This window comes from Eutrigla gurnardus (genome assembly GCF_963514095.1).
Source record: "Eutrigla gurnardus genome assembly, chromosome: 4".
In the NCBI taxonomy this organism is placed as follows: domain Eukaryota; kingdom Metazoa; phylum Chordata; class Actinopteri; order Perciformes; family Triglidae; genus Eutrigla; species Eutrigla gurnardus.
Window position 1 is genome coordinate 24,815,681 of NC_139918.1, and position 18,119 is coordinate 24,833,799.

General features: G+C 44.3%; 2 protein-coding genes and 1 long non-coding RNA gene across 3 annotated transcripts; 2 read left to right on the plus strand and 1 right to left on the minus strand.

The window, feature by feature from the left end:
• Positions 1-5,189: 5,189 nt before the first annotated feature.
• Positions 5,190-6,499, plus strand: LOC311011700. Its single transcript, XR_014596931.1, has 2 exons — positions 5,190-5,830; positions 6,199-6,499. It is a non-coding gene; the product is annotated as an uncharacterized lncRNA (long non-coding RNA).
• A 170-nt stretch (positions 6,500-6,669) lies between these two features.
• On the plus strand, positions 6,670-14,894 carry LOC311011676 (cullin-3-B-like). The gene is made up of 16 exons (XM_084006755.1): positions 6,670-6,988; positions 9,355-9,552; positions 9,704-9,817; positions 10,496-10,656; positions 10,921-11,035; positions 11,125-11,353; positions 11,439-11,584; positions 11,670-11,846; positions 11,925-12,095; positions 12,220-12,327; positions 12,525-12,649; positions 12,722-12,818; positions 13,324-13,458; positions 13,577-13,763; positions 14,068-14,213; positions 14,327-14,894. Exons 1-16 carry the CDS (start codon positions 6,929-6,931, stop codon positions 14,456-14,458), a joined length of 2,301 nt encoding a protein of 766 aa, XP_083862881.1. The 5' UTR covers positions 6,670-6,928; the 3' UTR covers positions 14,459-14,894.
• Positions 14,895-15,194: 300 nt separating this feature from the next.
• dhrs12lb (dehydrogenase/reductase (SDR family) member 12-like b) lies at positions 15,195-17,945 on the minus strand. Its single transcript, XM_084006797.1, has 10 exons — positions 17,828-17,945; positions 17,341-17,474; positions 17,187-17,269; positions 17,021-17,116; positions 16,861-16,942; positions 16,728-16,789; positions 16,435-16,539; positions 16,266-16,356; positions 15,478-15,615; positions 15,195-15,412 (listed from the first exon to the last, which is right to left on the minus strand). The coding sequence occupies exons 1-10, from the start codon at positions 17,881-17,883 to the stop codon at positions 15,297-15,299; spliced, it is 963 nt and encodes a 320-aa protein (XP_083862923.1). The 5' UTR covers positions 17,884-17,945; the 3' UTR covers positions 15,195-15,296.
• Between the last annotated feature and the right edge of the window lie 174 nt (positions 17,946-18,119).

Consider the following 18,119-nt stretch of genomic DNA (forward strand, 5'->3'; position numbering starts at 1 on the left):
CCATCTCACCTCCCCGGGAAATCACTGAATCTCTGCTGCAGCTCCTTTGGAAACTCTGCCGGCCTGATCCGTGTGAACGATGAGCTCAGCGAGCCTCGTCACATAAACATGCAATTAGATCATAACTGGAGGCTATTAAGTGACACGTGACGGAGATGAAACATAAAAATTACAGTCTCCTGCTCGTCCATATTCGGGTTGGGCCGGTCCTGCCGGTCCATTCAGATGTGAATTTAATAACACGCGACAAATCAGGAAGCAACACCTTTAGTATTAATTCAAGAGGTTAAAGGTCAGGTGATCATTCCTCCAGTATATGTTGGTGTTTAACAGATCCCCTTCCAATGTAAGACCGGATCCCAGACCGGACCTCATCTCATATAAACCCCTGAGGACTTATTCCAGTGACCACACGGAGGGTAAAGGGTTCACCACCGCGGGTCTACGCTGGAAAAAACCCCCCATGAAAAACACGTTCTATACGGTAAAAGAAACCGTCACTTAGTATCATAGCAACCGGCCAAAGTCAACACGCCGTCTATTGTAATTCTAAAACTAGCGAAGCTGAGTGCGAGACATAATTATATCTCTCCTCGACCAATCACAGAAGCCCGAGCCATAAATAACACAGACGGGTCGCCGACGGAGACGGAGCCCAAGAGTCAACAAACACTCTCACTCCTGGATTCAGGGGGGGAGGGGCTATAGGAGAGAGAGAGAGACCTATAGGTTTACAAAGAAGGAGAGAGAGAGACCTATAGGTTTACAAAGAGAGAGAGAGATTCCAGAGGAAGAGAACCAGCGCTCATAACCTGTGGTTATGAGTCATAATGATGCTGCTGGATGCGACCGTGGCGATGAACTGTCATTACAGACAAAATGCAGAGAGGCTGGAAAACCTCCAGGTCTCCATGAAACACTGCTTAGAACTCTTAAAGTCAGATTCTCCCAAAGTTATTAGAACGTTTCCCAAACATTTGACTTCCAATCAGAGCAGCTCGTTGCGTGGTGAGTGCTCCATTCCGAGCCTTATTACGCCACAGCGGCATTCTGGGAAACAGCTCCGCCCCCAGAGAGGCCTTATTTTTAGATTTTACGAGCAATATTGAATTCTGACCTGAGATATTTTCACCGGGTGATTTAAGATGTCACCGGTCGCAATTACATTCATATCTCATCATGAAAAAAAACCCTCTTATTATAGAGGTCATAGAGGAAGTAAACAAGTTGCTTGACCAGATATTTGCCGTTGCTATGACAACAACCTCACACGTCACACGTTGGTGCATCTCCATGCTTTTCCAGCACCTTCCAGCTGTGGTAAACTCCATATTTGTATCAATACAATGGTCAGTATTCAGTCTACTTATTATGTCACTTGTTGATCACATTAAATGAGATGTTATTGTCCTATAAACAACCAACATGATGTTTGGAGACAGCTTTTTACAGAAGGACCACAAATGAAAGGAAAACTAATTCCACTAACAGATCCACAGAAATATAATCACAAACTATTTTCATCATTGTTCATTTTTCATGCAGAAATGTCAGAAAATGCTGTTTTCAGTCCCTCAAATATGGAGATCTTCTTTTCTCTGTTCTATCATATATGTCATCACATAGAACACACATTTCAAGAACTTTAAGCACTTTTCAAACCTCAAACACTAAAAAGTCAAGTGTTTTCAAGGAGTTCCAGCACTCGTATGAACCCTGGAGTTCGTATGACCTGTTATCATCATCGTGGTGATAAATCAAGAATTTTATCTTGCTGCCAGTGAAACACGCTCAGCTTCTCGGGGAATGTGATCATCAGAATACCACATGGTTGAGACGCGTATGTTATAAGTGTGTAAACTGGTACCGTGACACCATCAGGCCTCCTCTGCATGGGTCACATAATAAAAGCATCTGTTTCACGTAGCACCTCTGGTACGGGGAGGTGCTACGTTCTAGACTCCGGTGTGACATTTCCTGGTTCCTGACGTACAGAGTTCATGTAGGTTTCTAAAGGATGAGGTCACATCGGCCTTTCCCCGAGTCTTTATGTTGCCCTGATGGAGTTAACGAGTGTTTGGCCTTTTTAGAACAAGAGAAAGGCATGCTTGTCATTTTTGGGGGTTTATGCCATAATTGCAGAATTGCAGTAACTGTTGTTTACACATGCATAATTACACTGTTTACAGTTTTATTATTGTTGTCATATGCTGCCTTTTAAATTACTTTGTTTTTATACTATTTATCTTTTTTATACTTAGATGTTACATTATTGGCATTCTGTGGACAGCAAAAGAAGAATTTCATTGTGCAGGGAAACACGTTTCTTTACTGTGCAAAATAAACCCTTTGAATCTTTGAATCTTGAATCATAAAAAGGGACAGATTTAGAGCACATAAGTAGCCTTTTTATCATTATGATGTCACAGAGGATCCTCACACAGTACTACCAGCGGGTAAACCTCAAAATGAACTAACTGATTGGTCACATGATCTGTCACAGCACTGTTAATACCTTAAAAATCGTGTTACTGATGCCAAGCTAAAGGACAGAAGCGTTCCCGTGGCGATGAGGAGGCGGTGTGTGCTGCAAGGCGGGACAGAATGACCCTCCCTCAGCTCCCCCCCCCCCCCCCCTCGATTCAAGGTCGGCAGCAGTGGCAAATTAAATTAGTCCTGTCCTGTTCTGCGGCGGTGTTGGCGGCGGGTCGACGGCGACTCGACTAAAATGATGAGTGTGGGATTCTGAAGGGAGCTGCATTCGTCCCGACCCTCGGGTGTCATGTTTGCAAAAGCGAGTCACAACGGTGAAGAAAAAAAAAGAGCCTGTAATCAAAAGCAGCGTATTAAATTCTGCTTCTGTAATCACTTGCACCAAAAAAAAAAAGGGGAAAAAATCAATGATTTCTGCTTTCAAATGCACCACTTTATACTGTTGTCCTCTGGGTTCACCCCACTGCTGCTGCTGCTGGAGTAGGAGGATGTCATGTGCTTTTCACATGGACAGAAGCTACATTAGGCCCAATTTGTTCAACTCACACCATAGCACACGCCACCTGCTGGGCATCTATGGTATGACATGTGGCAAGCAGGAGTAAACGTTAAAATACATTTGCTGTATTAATGCTTTTGTGAGGACTTTGTGCTCAACCACAAACATACCGTGGTTAATCTGACATCACTCTACATGCTCGTCTCTCACTCAGCAGACCCGTCATCACCACGGCAACGCTGCATTTCTGTCACGTAGACTTGTTCGCCCGTCTCCACGGCAGCGATGCAGAGTTTATCTCCCTCTCTCTCTCTGAGGGGGTTGTTATCAGCAGAGAGACAGCTCACACACCGCGCGGCGGAATGGGAGGAACTCGAAGAATGCGATGCGGTGTCAAAACATGACACGAGCGAGCAGACGACCTGATATTATGCTCCACTTGGCCGCTCAAATATGTGTGACAGGCGTCCGTTTGCAATGTCACAGAGAAAAGTTCCCAGATGGATCATTAGCAACTATTAGATGCACAGCCGGAGCGTTTTATGGATGAGGTAATGTGTCATCTCTAACGTGACGTCTGACCCAACCTGGGAAATAAGGCTTCCTAAAGGGTTCTACCAGCAAATATTTGCTCTTGAAAGAACCCTTTTTGGAAGAAAGGGGTTTTACAGGGCTCTTAGCAAGACTGAGGGTTCCTATAAGAACCCTTTTCTGACTAAATAGTTCAACGAGGATTGGTGAAAGCATAGATATTAAAATATCCACCCAGCCACCTTCCCTGAAAACCATGTGGATCATGATTGTTCTGGGATGCCCTGCACCACATCAGTCCACGGCCCTTCAGGAGACCCCCACAGGCCCCAAGGCTGCTGGACCAGGTCCCCTTCACCCTAAAGGCTCAACTAAACTAAACTGAATGAAAACCATGGTTATGGTGGCGAAAGTTCTAGGTTCTAGGTGAATACCCTGGAATATGAAAGTGTTCTCAACAGAGACCCCTATGAAGGGGGAGAGTTTCTGGATAGCGCCCCCTGTGGTTGGAATCATTACACCATAGAAGGGATCTCTGGAGAACCTTTCACACATGGTTCTACGTATAGAATGTATGTTGGGTTCTGAGTAAAACCCTCTATATGGGTTCCAGGTGGAACCTTTTTAAAAAAGTCCTCCTCCAGATTCCATATTTTCTGTTTAATTTTTCTAAATTCAGTGTTTTACAATTTAAGAGCATTTTTCCATCAGGTGTACGAATCAAAATTCAGCAACTCGCTAAGAAAATATTAGAAATGTATTGAGGAAATGTTCTCAAAGTTCTAATTCTAAGAACATGCAAATATGCATAAATATGCAAATGTGTGTGCAAGGGAGGGAGTCACACTAAAAAGATCATAAATAAATATTTATTTTGTTCTCATTCGGCTTAGCTGCGCTGACAAATGATAAAGAATATAACGATAAAGAAAACCCCAGATTTTTATAAATTGCATCCACATTTTTGTAATCTTTTCAACGAAATTCTGTCTTTTACAGTTGATTCCATTTTCTTAGTCAAATTCTGCCATTCCCCATCGCTGAATCATAGAGCCGGTTCACATGACACCAACCTGGTTGCAGCTGACTACGTGTAACGCCCATCGTCCTCTCAGACGTCCACAAACAGCAGATATCTCACTGCAGTACAGTCAGAAACACTGATCCTGACAACCACACCAGCGACAATCTCAGTAAAATATGTTTCCATGTAAGCATTATATAACTACAAAGCCTCCTGGTTGAATTCAGAGTCATGAATCTACAAGCTGCCAAGAAGACAAAAGAAACTCTCTGATCTGTATTAAATCGTCATCACCACAGTAAACCAACTCCTCTTGTTCTCATACAGTGTCTGTGTGTACATGACACACATGAGGCACACTCGAGGTGTGACATAGAAGTGGATTTCCAATTTCCACCACAAGAGGTCAGTGAAATACAGCTTTTCCGCTTGGTGTTTTGATGCAGGAAGACAGACACTAGAGAGCAGCAGAGCACCTGTAAATATTAAGTGTTCACGCCTCATGCACTGAATATGTACAGTATATGCACACTCACATAAACACACTTTGCAGCAGTTATGCACCTCATTTCACCATGTTATGACGTTTCAACTGTGATGTTTTTAGATTTGTGTTCCTAAAATGAGGATATTGGTGCGGAAACAAAAGAAATCTGTTGTTTTGATATTATTCCTCACATATAGCAAACTAAATCTGTTTTAGTCGTAGTCTGATTTTAAAAGGGGAAGCAGCTCACCCTTGGCAGCGGTTACGCCTCTCCCCAAGCACCTATTGTTGCTTTACGTTGACAGAGTTGATGAATATTTAACCAGAGGAGGGGAAAGTGGTAGGCATCAGATCACGGAGAAGAAAATAACACTCTCCCAATCATGTGACCAGACTATCAACGGTCTGGTGACGAGCTAGATTTACGCTTTTGATTGGCTGTTTGTTTTTTTTGGCCCAATATTGAGCTTTAAGACCAACTTTGAGTGGAAAAAAGGGACTACATGCAGGCTGTACTCTGGATTGTTTCCTGTGTGTTTGGGGCTTCTCCACTGTGTGTGTTTACAGGGTCAGATGGGGTCTCGTGGTGCTGGCTTGCGTGCCCTCTCAGAGAGATGCAGCCATCGGGGGGTGGAAATGTGCACCACGGACGGCGGACGGAGGCTCACGCAGGTGATCAACGCCATGCGGATGGAGATCAGAAAGCTGGAGCTGGAGAACATGGGTCTGAGGAGGACCGCCGGAGCCAGTCTCCGGAAGAGTGCAACAGTCCCCATCATGACCCCAGAATGCAGAGGTAGACCTGCTTATTATCAGTGCTGTGTGGTAATTCATTTCAGTTTTTTGGGGCTTTACCGTAGACTACTATTCTAGGTGTTATATTCTGATATTTTAATACTTATTCCCCACCTTTTAAGTGTCTTGCTCTTTTATAGGAGTTCCATGAACTCAGTGACATTGTTAGGCCTATTTTGGGGGGGCTGGAGCTACCCAAAATTGTTCCAAATGCCCCCTAAATAATGTGGCTTTTTATTCATTTTTTATTATTATTATTTTTTAGCTTGACTTGGTTGTTGTGTAGTTCTAATACAGTACTTCTCCGTCTTTAAATCCGAGTGACTCACCTATTTGCTGTTATATCCATTTTCCCATCCTTTTCTCCAGAGAGCGTCGTCATGACAGTGAGGAGATACTCCATCTTTCAGCCTTTCAATCAGCAGAATGGGCAGTCGGACGATGACGTGCGGTGGACGAGACAAACAGCAAAGATGGAAAAATAATTAGCAAACTTTAGGCCTTATTCCACACTATTATACGCTTTCTGTTAAAAAAACAAACAACAAAAAACTATTAGGATGTTGCCTTGGTCTTCTTAATGTGAGTGTTAGCCTAAATGTTAACTTTTTTTTGGCTTGAAACAAAATATACCGTTGGCCTGTCACCAAATAAAAGTGTTTTTCTGTAATTTGTGAGTTTCTTTTTTAAGAAATTTTGCTCAAATATTAAATACTTACCGCTTTTCGTCGAAATGCTCCAGTTAGCTTATGCAAAAGTACCCGCTAGGGTGTGGGACCACGCACCTGTCAGTGAGTCTACTACTCTCGCGAGGTCTCGGCGTTGCGCAGTGGAGGACAGCATACACAGCCGTCCGCCATCACTGCACATACAAGCTAACATTAGCCCCTCACCCCCCACAAAAAAACCCACTGGGAAGAAGAGCGAGTGACAACAACATATAACAGACAGCAGGCCGACCTGAGTTGCTTGGAGGTGGAGGTTGCTGAGTTTTGCCGTGCCCCGCTTTTTCCCTGGCGTAGAAAACCCAACTAGCAACTGGCTTTCATGTAGTCTTTAAAAGTCAACTTAGAAACGAAAGTCGCTCCCAACTTAAATCATGTCCAATCTCAAAGGCGGCCCCAAGAAGGACACCAAGATGAGGATACGAGCCTTCCCCGTGAGTATACTATCTTCTTCTTCTTGGCACCGAGACGCTAAAACTACGAGACTCAAAGAACCGCGGATGACAGCTACGTTAGCAGCTACCTAGCTAGCATGCTAAGTCAAGCGAGAAAAGAAAAACACGTCCAGCAGAAAAGAAATCACCCCAAACAACAGCAGCTATGTTAACTGTGTCAGTTTATTTGCCGATATCTAGCAGGCTAACTCGTTTTTTAAAATGCTACCTTCATTTGACGTGAGCTAATGTTAGCAAATTCGGGGGAAGTTCCGTCCGTGACATAACTACAACTAATCCCCGGTTGATGCTAGCTAAGTGACGTAGCGGGCCGCAAATCATGTTGGCTAACTAGCTACGTTGCGTTACGTATCGTTATGCTATGGTAACGCTGTGTTTCATTTCACGCATTTTAATTATTTTTTTTAACGAAAAGCTCTCACAGATGGCAACTAAACATATTAGAGTGCAGTATTATTAGCGTGGGAGCTAAGAGCAGTGTGACGTGAGACTGCAGTAAACATGGCTAGCTTGAGTAGTCATGTTGTTTACGTTCAACAAGCAGCCCTACTGCTAGTACTACTAGTACACTGCAGCTAAACTACATATTTCTCTCACTCAATGAAACTCAGTCACACGCGCTGTCGTCATGTTGTGGAATATGTTGTCTTAGTTGCTATGCTGTTTTAAGTTGCCTAACTCCCTTTGCAACATGCTTCCCTTCCCTGTTGAGGTTGCTTGTGTGAGACACAGAATGTTTGTTCTGTTATGAGTTAATCCTTCACTACATACAATTGCAAGACCACAACCATTACGCAACCAGGTGGACTTAGATAATATAGTAAGAAACTTTAATTATTATTGTTCATTGATCTTGATTCTTGCATTTCTAGTAGCTATTGGTTTTATACTGGGATCCGAAGTCTTTTACGAATAATTAGATTTGAACTTGAATTTGTGCAGGTTAGCTATCAGGCTAAGGTTATTTTCACTGGATGCACTTAACCAACTGTTTCTATTGCAATAGTTATTCTACTGATTACTAATCAGTATCAGTACTCTTTTCTTTTTAGCAAATATGAACCTGGTAGCTATACTTGTGTAGACTAAATCAGGATTATGTCAAGTAACACAAAGCTAAAAACTAACCCAAGTAAGTGATGAATGCTTAAACACCTCATTTTATAATGACATTGACAAGGAAACGGTATTTGACGTGTATCAGTCATATGTTGCTGACACCGTAAAGTCTTCCCTTCAGGTCAGATCAGTTATTGATGCAGTTTAAGATGTGAGTAATGAAGTAAAATAATACGTTGTGTGAGATAATGTGAAATTGGCATCCAAACGCTGTCAGTTTTATTGTGTATATATGGTGAGGTACCCAGAAAGTGACTCCCACTTTTACAATTTGGCAGATATCGTATGATAAAAATAATATTTCCAAGCTTCACTTTTGTCCACAAATTAAAATGTAATATATTAGAAGGTTAGTTGTGGTGGAAGTATTTTATTTTCATTCAGGAAGGTGAACACGTCAGAGATGGTAGAGCGGTTTGACACGCTTCACGTCTGCTTCTCTAACCTCTCTCCATCTTTATTGCTTTGGTGGTTCTTGGTTGATGCTCGTTGCCGACAGTCTGTCAGATTTTGTATCGCATCCTAAACAATGTGACTTGCGGCCTGATCTAATTTTCTCCTTGCTACTTCCTTAATTGTCTTTTTATGGCTCCATTTCTGACACATGGTTTACAGAAGTTCCACCGACGATAGACAGAAAGCCGTGATCAAATCAACAGAGTGATCCTCTGTTTATTTGATCACGGCTTTCTGTGGATCAAACCTATAGCTCATGTGCTTCTGCATTGAGATCCTTGATGTAATTGCTGTCATATATGCTTACAAAGTTACCTGACAGCAGGCCGGTTCGTCTGGGTATCACAGACGGGATTGCATGTAACGGAAGTATAGCTTGTTTACATTCATGCTAATCTTTAGTGCCTAAGTAAAACTGAAAGTAATTAATTGAACATCTGTCTTTTCAAAAAGCTCCATCTACCCTGTCCATAGGGCAACTAGAAAACGATGGTTCGTGTGATGTAGTGTGTGGAAATATATGGTTATGTTTTATCAGACAGCGTGTATGTGGTCAGCTTTAGAAAGCTGCAATGCTATTAGTCATTAACAACATAGAGCATACAGTGGACCTCTATTATCAAGCTTCTCTTTTACAAGGGTTTACTGTATTTAATTATATTTCAAAGAAAAACATGACAGTTCTGTCATTATCCACTTTTACCATGTGGAAATAATGAAGAGTGGACATTTTTCAAGTAAACAGACGTGTATCTGTCTGCCCCTCCTAGATGACGATGGATGAGAAGTATGTGAACAACATCTGGGACCTTCTAAAGAATGCCATCCAGGAGATCCAGAGGAAGAACAACAGCGGGTTAAGCTTTGAGGAGCTGTATAGGAATGCCTACACCATGGTGCTCCACAAGCACGGGGAGAAGCTCTACACGGGCCTGAGGGAGGTTGTCACAGAGCACCTCATCAACAAAGTAAAGAAGCATTTTCTGCTCCAAAGCAGTTGTTAACTCCCCTCTCCCCTTTTTAAATCAAATGTCCTCATGAGTATAACCTGATGTTTATCACTCACACCAGACATAACTTGGTGTGGCCTCAATTCTATCAATCTGTCTGTATTTTCAGGTACGAGAAGATGTCTTAAACTCCCTAAATAATAACTTTCTGCAAACACTGAATCAGGCCTGGAATGACCATCAGACTGCCATGGTGATGATCAGAGACATCCTCATGTACATGGTAAATTCACTGTTGTGCTTTCTTGTTCTTGTTGCTGTTGGATTTGTTGATGTTAAGTGCCATGGGTTATGTTGCCTCTGCAAGTGGATTATGGTGCTTGTTCCATTGTGAACAACTTTGTGCTTTTGAAGAAATGGCCTTTTGTTTCTAACCGTGGCCAATTTCTCCTACATCCTACTCTGGACTTTGTAAGGTGCTGTTTTATTTGTGGTCCAAACAATGAGCCTCTGTTGCTGTATTTATTTGTTTTGTTGGAAAACTGGCAAGCCTACCTGATTTCCTTGAGCTGCAAGCATGTTTGTGGGGGGGGGGGGGGGGCTTCCAGGCACAAGTGCAGGCTAAACAATTGCACAGTACAGAGACTGCACAGCTCTCCTGGGGTTCTTTTGTCCTGCACACTCTTTTCTTCCTGTCCTGGCCTTACCCCGGACAGTTCAGGCTCTCTCGTCTTTAACTACGGCAGTCTCACCATGTCTGTGGAGGCAGAGCCGCCTGCTGACCTCTAGAGGAGAGCAGCACAGATGCAGCAAGTGTGACTTTGCTGTTCTCAGCCAGTGTAGTTAACCTTTTTTTTTTTTTTTTGGAAGCCGCTGCCTCTTGCTTTAGGCCCCGGAGACATGATTTATTCCAGAACATGTAGGCTGATTATACATTTTCCCACTCTCTCTGGTCTCTCAGGACCGGGTCTATGTTCAACAAAACAACGTGGAGAATGTGTACAACCTTGGCCTCATCATATTCAGGGACCAGGTGGTGCGCTACGGCTGCATCCGAGATCACCTTCGACAGACGCTACTGGACATGATTGCTCGTGAGAGGAAGGGAGAGGTTGTAGACAGGTATGTCGGGGTGCTGCTTCACTACTTGTTCTTAAGGATTACTGTCACTGTGGGCCTCATCCAGGATGCCCCATGTGTTGGTTGAGTTCAGTAGCAAGGTGCCAAGAAATTTGTTTTGATCGTAGTGTCACAAATTTGCATCACTGCCGGTGTGTAAAAGTCTTAAATCATAATCTTGCAATGGACTATTCCTGGAAATTCTTTTTGAATTATTGCTATTATGGGAGCCTTGCCCTTAATTTTTTTGTATATCATCCATTGCAGGGGCGCCATCAGAAACGCCTGCCAGATGCTGATGATTCTCGGCCTGGACGGCAGGTCTGTATACGAGGAGGACTTTGAAGTTCCCTTCTTAGATATGTCAGCAGAATTCTTTCAGGTGAGACTCTGAGGTTCCTGGTATCTTTGTTTCTGTAGCCACTGGAAAAATCTTTGTAATAAATAGACATGCAATATCTGCTCTTTCAGATGGAGAGCCAAAAGTTCCTTGCAGAAAACAGTGCCAGTGTCTACATTAAGAAGGTAGAGGCCAGAATCAACGAAGAGATTGAGCGAGTGATGCACTGCCTAGACAAGTCTACGGAGGAGCCCATCGTCAAGGTGGTGGAACGGGAGCTCATCTCTAAACACATGAAGACCATCGTGGAGATGGAGAACTCTGGCCTTGTCCATATGCTCAAGAACGGCAAGACAGAAGGTAAACTTCTGTCTATTTCATGTGTAAATAAGGATGGCTCTCCGTCTGGTTCTCATAAGTTCTCCCCACCTCGGTTCCCTCTCAGACCTGGCGTGCATGTACAAGCTGTTCAGTCGCGTGCCAAACGGCCTGAAGACCATGTGTGAGTGTATGAGCTCTTACCTGAGGGAGCAAGGCAAAGCTCTGGTGTCAGAAGAGGGAGAGGGAAAGAACCCTGTCGACTATATCCAGGTATGTTGAATGAACAATGAGTCCAAGAACACAACTTTGAAGCCCATGAATGAGATTCATTTCTATTGTTTCGCCTCCTCGACAGGGCCTGCTAGACCTGAAGACACGATTTGATCGTTTCCTCCTCGAGTCCTTCAACAACGACAGACTCTTCAAACAAACCATAGCAGGAGACTTTGAGTATTTCCTCAACCTCAACTCCCGCTCCCCGGAGTATCTGTCGCTCTTCATTGACGACAAGCTTAAGAAGGGTGTCAAAGGGGTAAACGGCTTCTTCCAGTTTTCCTTCAATGCTTCGCAAATATTTCGACGTTTGTTACATGTTGCTGTGTTTGTCCAGTTGACAGAACAAGAAGTGGAATCCATCCTGGACAAGGCCATGGTGCTGTTCCGGTTCATGCAAGAGAAGGATGTGTTTGAAAGGTACTACAAGCAGCATCTGGGCCGCAGGCTCCTCAGCAACAAGAGCGTCTCCGACGACTCGGAGAAGAACATGATCTCTAAGCTCAAGGTAAAAGAACGAGAACATTTTGGTAACGGATGAACATGCAGAACCCTTGTGCTGCTCTTTTTCTTCTGTGTCTAAATGTCTGTCGGCAGTTTCAACTCACTGTTCTGTGTTTCTCCTTGTGCAGACAGAATGTGGCTGTCAGTTCACCTCGAAACTGGAAGGGATGTTCAGAGACATGAGCATCTCCAACACTACCATGGATGAGTTCAGGCAACACATACAAACCACGTCGGTGAGGCAGCCGCACATCTTTCAGTGCAATTCATGATCCATACGTTTATGGAAGAACGTTTAAAGTTAGTCTTAAATCAGCAGCGTGTCAGAATGTTGTGAACAAGTTATTCTTTTAAGATGTAATTACTTCAGTTTTATTGTGGCAGAATGTATTTTGAAAGAAATAAAACTTAAATGTCCATGCTTCTCTTTCAGGCCTCTCTAAGTGGTGTGGACCTCACAGTAAGAGTCCTCACTACTGGCTACTGGCCGACACAGTCAGCAACACCTAAATGCACCATCCCCCCCTCTCCCAGACACGCCTTTGAAGTCTTTAGAAGGTTAATATTTCACCTGAAATACGAAGTTTCAATGTTTTTCTGTGTGTTTCTAAAGAACCTGGTTTTCTGCAGGTTTTACCTCGCTAAGCACAGCGGTAGGCAGCTCACACTGCAGCACCACATGGGCGGGGCGGACCTGAACGCAACTTTCTACGGAGCTATTAAAAAGGTACTTTTTACGTTTTATTTTCAACCACATCATTGGAGATAAACTGGCGTCGTTGAAAAGCTCCCTCACCGACCGGCTTCAGTTCCAGCAGCTCCTCCTTCCCGTTTGACCGTTCGCTTTATTTACGTTTCATTTCATTTGTTGTTTTACTTTCGTTTTTTTCCCAAACATATGCCTGCATGAAAGTATCTGTTAAATATGCAAATAGGCATATCGGTTGTGTTCATGAATGGCCGAGGTGTGTGGCACTTTAAATGTTGCTCTCGCAAGGAATTGTGGGTCGGGTTGATCTCCTTTCCTTTGGTAAAGGAAGGTCCGTCGTATCCTAAAGGAGCTCTGTAAGGATCATTGGAGCTCCTTTCCTTTGCATTTAGAGAATCCTAACGGCTCTCATCATGGCGGCCACTTGTTTACTTCCGGGTCACTTCTTCAGTTAGGAAGCGACTATTCAACCTCAGCCTGGGTTTGGAGTTTCCGTTCACCTTCCCTTCTGCTTCCTCTGCAGGAGGACGGCTCAGAGGTGGGTGTGGGCGGGGCTCAGGTGACGGGCTCGAACACCCGGAAGCACATACTGCAGGTCTCCACCTTCCAGATGACCATCCTCATGCTCTTCAACAACAGAGACAAGTGCACTTTTGAGGTGAGGACGCAGCGTTTGTCTTCGTCCAGGTTGTTTTTGCTCACCGTATCACTTACCTGCATCCTTCTTAAGTGAGGACAGAATCATTTGTGTCCCCCAAACTGTCGTCCACCTGAAGGAGATCCAGCAGGAGACTGATATTCCTGAGCGGGAGTTAGTGCGAGCGCTGCAGTCTTTGGCCTGTGGGAAGCCAACACAAAGAGTCCTCACCAAGGAGCCAAAGTCTAAGGAGATCGAGAGCGGCCACGTGTTTACAGTGAACGATCAGTTCACTTCCAAACTGCACAGAGTCAAAATACAGACAGGTGGGCAACCTTCACATACACACTACAGGTCTCACCTCACTGTAGGACGAGATCCAGAGGGTTTAATTCCATAAGGTACTGTGGACTGGACAGCAACTTGAAATCATTTGATGGGAGTGAGGCAACAAAATGCACAAATACAATACAAGTTATTTCTATGTGATAAATTTGTGTTTCAGCCTTCCAGACATAAAAAATAAATGACCTATCGTCTCTCCAAAAGTGCATTGTGCCTTGAAATGGAGTCAAACGGCAGCATCTCATTGAGGCTCACCTTCTCTGTCCCCGTCTCCTGCTTCCACAGTTGCTGCTAAACAAGGGGAGTCGGACCCCGAAAGGAAAGAGACGCGGCAGAAAGTGGACGACGACAGGAAGCATGAGATCGAGGCGGCTATTGTGCGAATCATGAAGTCGAGGAAGAAGATGCAGCACAATGTCCTCGTGGCCGAGGTGAGAAACGTCAACGATGCCACCAATTTTTAATCCCGGACTTTTACGTTTATTGTGATGTATTTTAAAGGCTGATTTCATGTTGTCTGACATATTGTGACTTGTGTTTCTAGGTAACTCAACAGCTCCGGGCACGTTTTCTCCCCAGCCCTGTCGTCATTAAAAAGCGCATAGAAGGACTAATAGAAAGAGAATACTTGGCAAGGACGCCAGAAGATCGCAAAGTATACACTTATGTTGCATAGAAGGAGCGTGGAGGAGAGGAGGAAGAGACTGGATGGGGGGGATGGGATGTTTGTTTTCTTTGGACTGTTGTTGCGCATGGACTGGAAGTTTCTTTTAAAGACGAACGCTGGGAACCTGATTAACCCTCCCTTACAAAAACCACAGTAAACACACGTAAAATGGGGAAAATAGAAAATGTCGGCGCAGAAATGAAATCCATCAAAACTTGTAGATGATTTTTAAATCGGGCTCAGTCTTCCTAATTCCCTGTGAGTTTTAACATGGATGGATCCAGCTTCAAGCTTTTCACCGTTTTACCCTTGTAGAGATCAAACTTGCAAAGAATCCCTTGGGAAAAATGTGAATGCACCACATTATTTTTGTTTCAATACTGTATAAAAATAATAAAATTATTAAAAAACGGCAAATGTGGATTGTTACAAAACAAAAATAAAAAAAATTATGAGTATTGATGCTCTGTGGATTAGAGTCATTAGAGTCTCACATGCTTCATGTGTCCTCATTGTGATTTTGATTTATCTGCTCCACTTAAAATGTCTATTACCTGAACAAAAGCACAGTGTTTTAAAATTGTCTCTTTGTGAATGAGACGGGTGGTTTTTACTGTTTAATTGTAATTCACTCTGCAGATATCTTACAACTTGTGTGTGGAGCGGGACCTACTGCACGTTCAAACAGACACATTCCCATGCACACAGGTGTTTTACCTGTCCAAACATGACAAATAGGCCATTTTTGTTTTTCAGCAATGGATCTTATTGCAACTAATGCTTTAATGTGGTCAGTTACATGTGGATCAGACAGATTGAGGTCTGAAGGGACCGTGGAGCTCCAACATCAGGTGGACTGGATGGCTGCGGCCAACGTCTCCAGCTGGGAGATGAAGCTGTGGAAGTCTCCAGCAGGACTGTGGGTCCAGGCCAGAGGCAGGTGGGCAGGAACCGCCGCCCGGTCTGCAACACAAACAGCCGTGGGGTCAGAACGTTGTGGAGGAACCTGACTTAAACCTGCTGCTCACCTTGGAAGAGCTGCCCGCTGCGAGTCCTGGCGGCGGCTCTGGACACGGCCAACCACACGGCGGTGTCGGCTCCCTGCTCTGCAGTGCGCAGCCGCGAACCCATCATCTGGTGGAACCGAGGCATCGCTGTAGAAACGGCTGGAAGCAAGAGAGTAAAGAATCATCCAGGGTCACTGATCCTAGATGACCTGCAGGCGCATGAACCTGGATGGGAAAGGCCCCTTTTAAAAGGAGGTCCTCAAGGACAGGTTTCATTTAAAAGTTTATTTTTCACACAATGAGGGTGACAAAAACATACAATAGAAATAAAAGTGTTTCTTTTTAATTATTTTTGAAATGTTTTGCCTCCTAATCTGTCTGTTATATATTCACTTCAACAATTAAATAACTAGGAAATATCTGATCTTCTGCATTTAATCAACCTCATGTCCTCTCAGCTCAAAATAACAGCTTTTCTTTAAATATCAATTTAGCTACGAAGACACATTAACATTGGAGCTTAATCTATTATGTTTATATAAACCGGTATACACACACACACACCTCACTTGCATTCAGAGATCTTGACTATGTTAACGAAGAGCTCTGAATGCAAGTGAGTCTTCTGCAAACAGTGTCTTATGAGCTCAAAACCTTACTGAAGTAAAGTTATATATCAGCAAATTATACTTACAAATGTATACAAGTAAGAGAGAAAAAACGTGCCTTGTCATTGTTTTCATGCACATTATTCTAGCCTGTTATTATTGTTCTCATCATGTTGTTACTCTGTAAATACAGTGGAGTACCCGGCGTGTCCACCCAGCCCGGGTGCATGGCAGAGAAGTGGATGAGAGGGTTGGCTTTGGCCCATTGTTGTGTCAGCACCACCTGCTGTCTCTGAAAGGCAACAACACCCGTCAGCCTGCGGATGTGCACGACAACGTTCTCCTGTCAGTGTCTCTCTCTTTGTCCCACCTTGTTCTGGGCGTAGACCAGGACGCCATCAAAGTCGCCCGTCTCTGACTGCAAGTCCTCGACCCTGAGCTTCTGGACCAGCATGCCCCCCGAGGTCACAGTGATCTAACGGGGAAGAGAGGCCCAGTGTGCTGAGACAACAGCCACTACAGCCCGGACAAAAGGTGGCTTTGTGCTGCATCCACATGATGCAGATGAGCTGTGTGTGTGTGTGTGTGTGTGTGTGTGTGTGTGTGTGTGTGTGTGTGTGTGTGTGTGTGTGTGTGTGTGTGTGTGTGTGTGTGTCTCCATACCACCCTTGGATCCCGGCTCTTCTCCAGCAGTGGGATGAGAGTCTGAGTGAGGATGTAAACGCCTTAAGAGATGAAGGAAAGGTCAGATTCTGGTCGGTTCTGGTCCTCCTGGACCATCAGAAGGAGCTCTTACCCATCGTGTTGGTGGCGAAGTTCATCTCCAGGCCCTCGGCGTTCACCCGTCTCTCGTGCACCATACACCCGGCGTTGTTGATCTGCCACGAGAAAAAAAGAACGACATCATCAGTTCATGAAGACAGATTTAGGATGAAGAGTAAAAGGAGACACCGTACCAGCACGTTCAAGGCTGGATGCTGCTTCTTAAAGGCTTCTGCAAACTCCCAGACCTGGTGTGTCTCCGACATGTCCACGATGTGGACGTGAACCTCCTGGAACAACCAGAGAATCAGAAGAAGTCTCTCTCATCTCTGTCCCGTTTTTCGAGGCTACCACACTCACCGTGTTCCCAGACTCCCTGACGATGTCCAGCCGGGCGTCCTCGGCTCGGTCTCTGTTCCTGCACACCATGTGGACCGTCCCGCCTGGAGACGGCAACATCACATCTTCTGTCAGACATGAAGAGAGAGAACATATCCCTCCAGTGTTTTGTTACCTCTCTTGGCTATAGCCGTGGCTGTGGCCTTGCCGATCCCACTGTTGGCTCCGGTGATCATGAACGATCTTCCCACGACGGACACCTCCAGGTCTCCGGGGTCAAAGTCCCTAAACGCCGCCTCGTGCCCCCTCCTGAAGTCCACAACACACACAATAATCACAGCGTGACCACATTCTGGTTTGGGCACGGTCCGGTGACGTGGATCTTCAAAACACAGCAGCTGTCAATGGAACTATTGTGATTGGACATAAAGGCCAGTTTGTCTGCTGATGTCATCCAGCGATCACGCCATTGATCTTCGTCTCCGTTCATCAGTCAAATAAATGATATAAATACTCTTTACAGACACTAAAGCTGTTTTTACCAGCCAACGAGCAGCACCTAACACTACACTATACATATGTGTATATATGTGTATATGTGTACATGTATATATGTATTATGCATAAAAGCATCATAAACTCCCAAAAAACTGATGACTGACCTTGTATATTGATGGATTCCATTCATAAACCAGACAGCGTTGCGGTACAGAGACATGGTTTAAGATGATAAGACGCTGAAGAAGTGCAGCCGGTCCTCGTCCCCCACCGGGACCAGACCATGAGGGGTGGAGGGGGGGGAGGGGCTGCTGCTCCCTACTGACACTGCTCTGGAATAACACTTTCAAACCGTTATCAGTTCATTCATCAAAATTAAAAAAAAAAAATTTCACAGAATGAATAAATAGATCCTCTGTATTAGTCATGTAATCAATTTATATACTTTTAGCTTTT